This window comes from Galeopterus variegatus, unplaced genomic scaffold (genome assembly GCF_000696425.1).
Source record: "Galeopterus variegatus unplaced genomic scaffold, G_variegatus-3.0.2 Scaffold1164, whole genome shotgun sequence".
NCBI classification, from domain to species: Eukaryota; Metazoa; Chordata; class Mammalia; order Dermoptera; family Cynocephalidae; genus Galeopterus; species Galeopterus variegatus.
In genome coordinates this window covers 447,902-449,847 of record NW_007727275.1, presented here as the reverse complement: position 1 = coordinate 449,847, position 1,946 = coordinate 447,902, and the positions used below count along the sequence as shown (strand labels likewise).

Here is a 1,946-nt window from a genome sequence, read left to right as displayed (position 1 = left end):
TGTAAGTATATTAGACAAATAGAACCCATTTTTATGTAGGTTGAATGTGTTAGTATTCATAGATTTTTGTGATTTGGAATTTCTTATTAGATTGAACGAAATAAAATTGGAAAGTGACTGTAAGTCATCTTTACAATTTTACACAAACACACAGACACATACACATATATGTGTACATATACTTGTATATATGTCTTTCTATGTTTGTTGTTTATTTCCTTTTTTGTCTTTGCAGTGCCTTAATGGTCCCAGTGATGTAGGCTCAACTCCAGCTCCTTGTATTTGTCCTCCAGGAAAACCAGGACTACAAGGCCCCAAAGTGAGTAATATGTAACATGCTATTTTTGTTAAGACACATAAACGAGAGCTGAACAGATGCACAAAATTCCTAATCACCATTAATCCTTTTGCGAAATCTCCGTCTAATGCCTTATAACAGTTTAAAACCTGAGTTTTAGTGATTTTTTTTAAACAAGTGTATTTTAATCTGGAACTGCCTTTTGAAACTAAAACTGATACCCCTACCCCACATTAAAGCAAGGTAGCATATTTGTTTGTTTTGTTTTTTCCCCAAATATTGTTGCTAGATCTCAAGAAAGATACCTCTTTATGACCTGGTAAAAAAGAATGAAGAAAGGGCATTTGTTACGATATGCTTTAAATTCCTAAATATCTAAATTCTTAATTTGTCGAAATGATTTTCAGATGGAAAAATGAAGTAAAAACTTTTAACTTGATTTTAAGGTGGTGAGTTTAATGTCTAATTCTAAAATTAGAGGCATATATGTATATTTATTTCACTTAATCATGTAATGACTTTTGGAGAATATTTGTACATGTTCCCAGTATATTTACATATTTATTTGTATACATATGTATATATACATTTTTATATGATTGGAGCCATGATATGCATTCTATTTTGTAACCAGTTACTTTTTAGCATAACAACATGTTCTGAATATTTTCCTATGCTATTAAATGTGAATGACTTACTTTAACCTAAATAAAAATGTCTGACTTGAAAGTGAGTATGGTTCCTTGGCTAAAAAGATAATGCTTGTGTGTGTTGATCCTCTCTTACTTAAAGTGATCATGATTTTTGTTAAATATGAATTGTAATGTTCATTTAGACTAAATTAGTGTTTTAATCACCATGACTGAAAAAATTTAAGTTTTCGGACTAGTGGGTCTAAGATAATTTAATTATTTCTATCTTTTGTGCATGTTTTTCCATCCATTTTCATGCCTAGCTATTAAAGTCAAGATAGAGATGCAGTTTAAGAAATATACATTCAATATCTCATTCAAAGTAAATCTCTCTTTGGCTGTCTGCTCTCTCTCTGATCTTTCTGCTTCTACAATCTTGCAATGTTGAGTCCCCTGGATCACTGTCACCACCAGCAGATGGACTTTGGACTTCCCAGCCTCAGAAACTGTGCTGTATTTTGACCCCTAGCATAGACTATCTCTTGTTCATCCATACAAGAACTGAAGATCCATGAGGCCAGAGATTTTTGCCTGGTTTATTCACTGCTGAATCCCAAATGCCTAAAACACTGTCTGGCTCATATTAGGATGCATTATGGCTTTCTCTTGGAAAGATCCTGTGAACAAACAAGACACCTGTTTCAGGTCTTGTAAAACACCAGATCCTTCCGTTTTCTTTAAGGCTTTGGGGATTTGGGCCAAGTCACCATACTTTTAAACATCCTGCCCCAATCACTTCTCCAATCCTGTGGGGGCATCATCATCCTGTGGGGTCTGCTGCCCATGACACCCCTCTAGAGAAAGTTCTAAAAAACAAGGTGGGGTCTAAGAGTTCAAAGGGAACTTTTGGGGGGTCTGCAACTGGTTAACCCTGGACAGGGAGCCAGGAGATCTGGATTCTGGTTGTACTTTGCCCTATCCATATGACTTTTGACCAGCCATCAAACTTTTAGGGA

General features: G+C 35.0%; 1 protein-coding gene across 1 annotated transcript in view; it reads left to right on the top strand.

Annotated features, from left to right (window-relative positions):
- COL21A1 (collagen, type XXI, alpha 1) overlaps positions 1-1,946 on the top strand; it is a 110,056-nt gene that overhangs the window by 20,290 nt on the left and 87,820 nt on the right. The window contains exon 8 of the mRNA XM_008575266.1: positions 236-319. Coding sequence (XP_008573488.1) covers positions 236-319 — 84 coding nt within the window. The remainder of the gene's footprint in view (positions 1-235; positions 320-1,946) is intronic.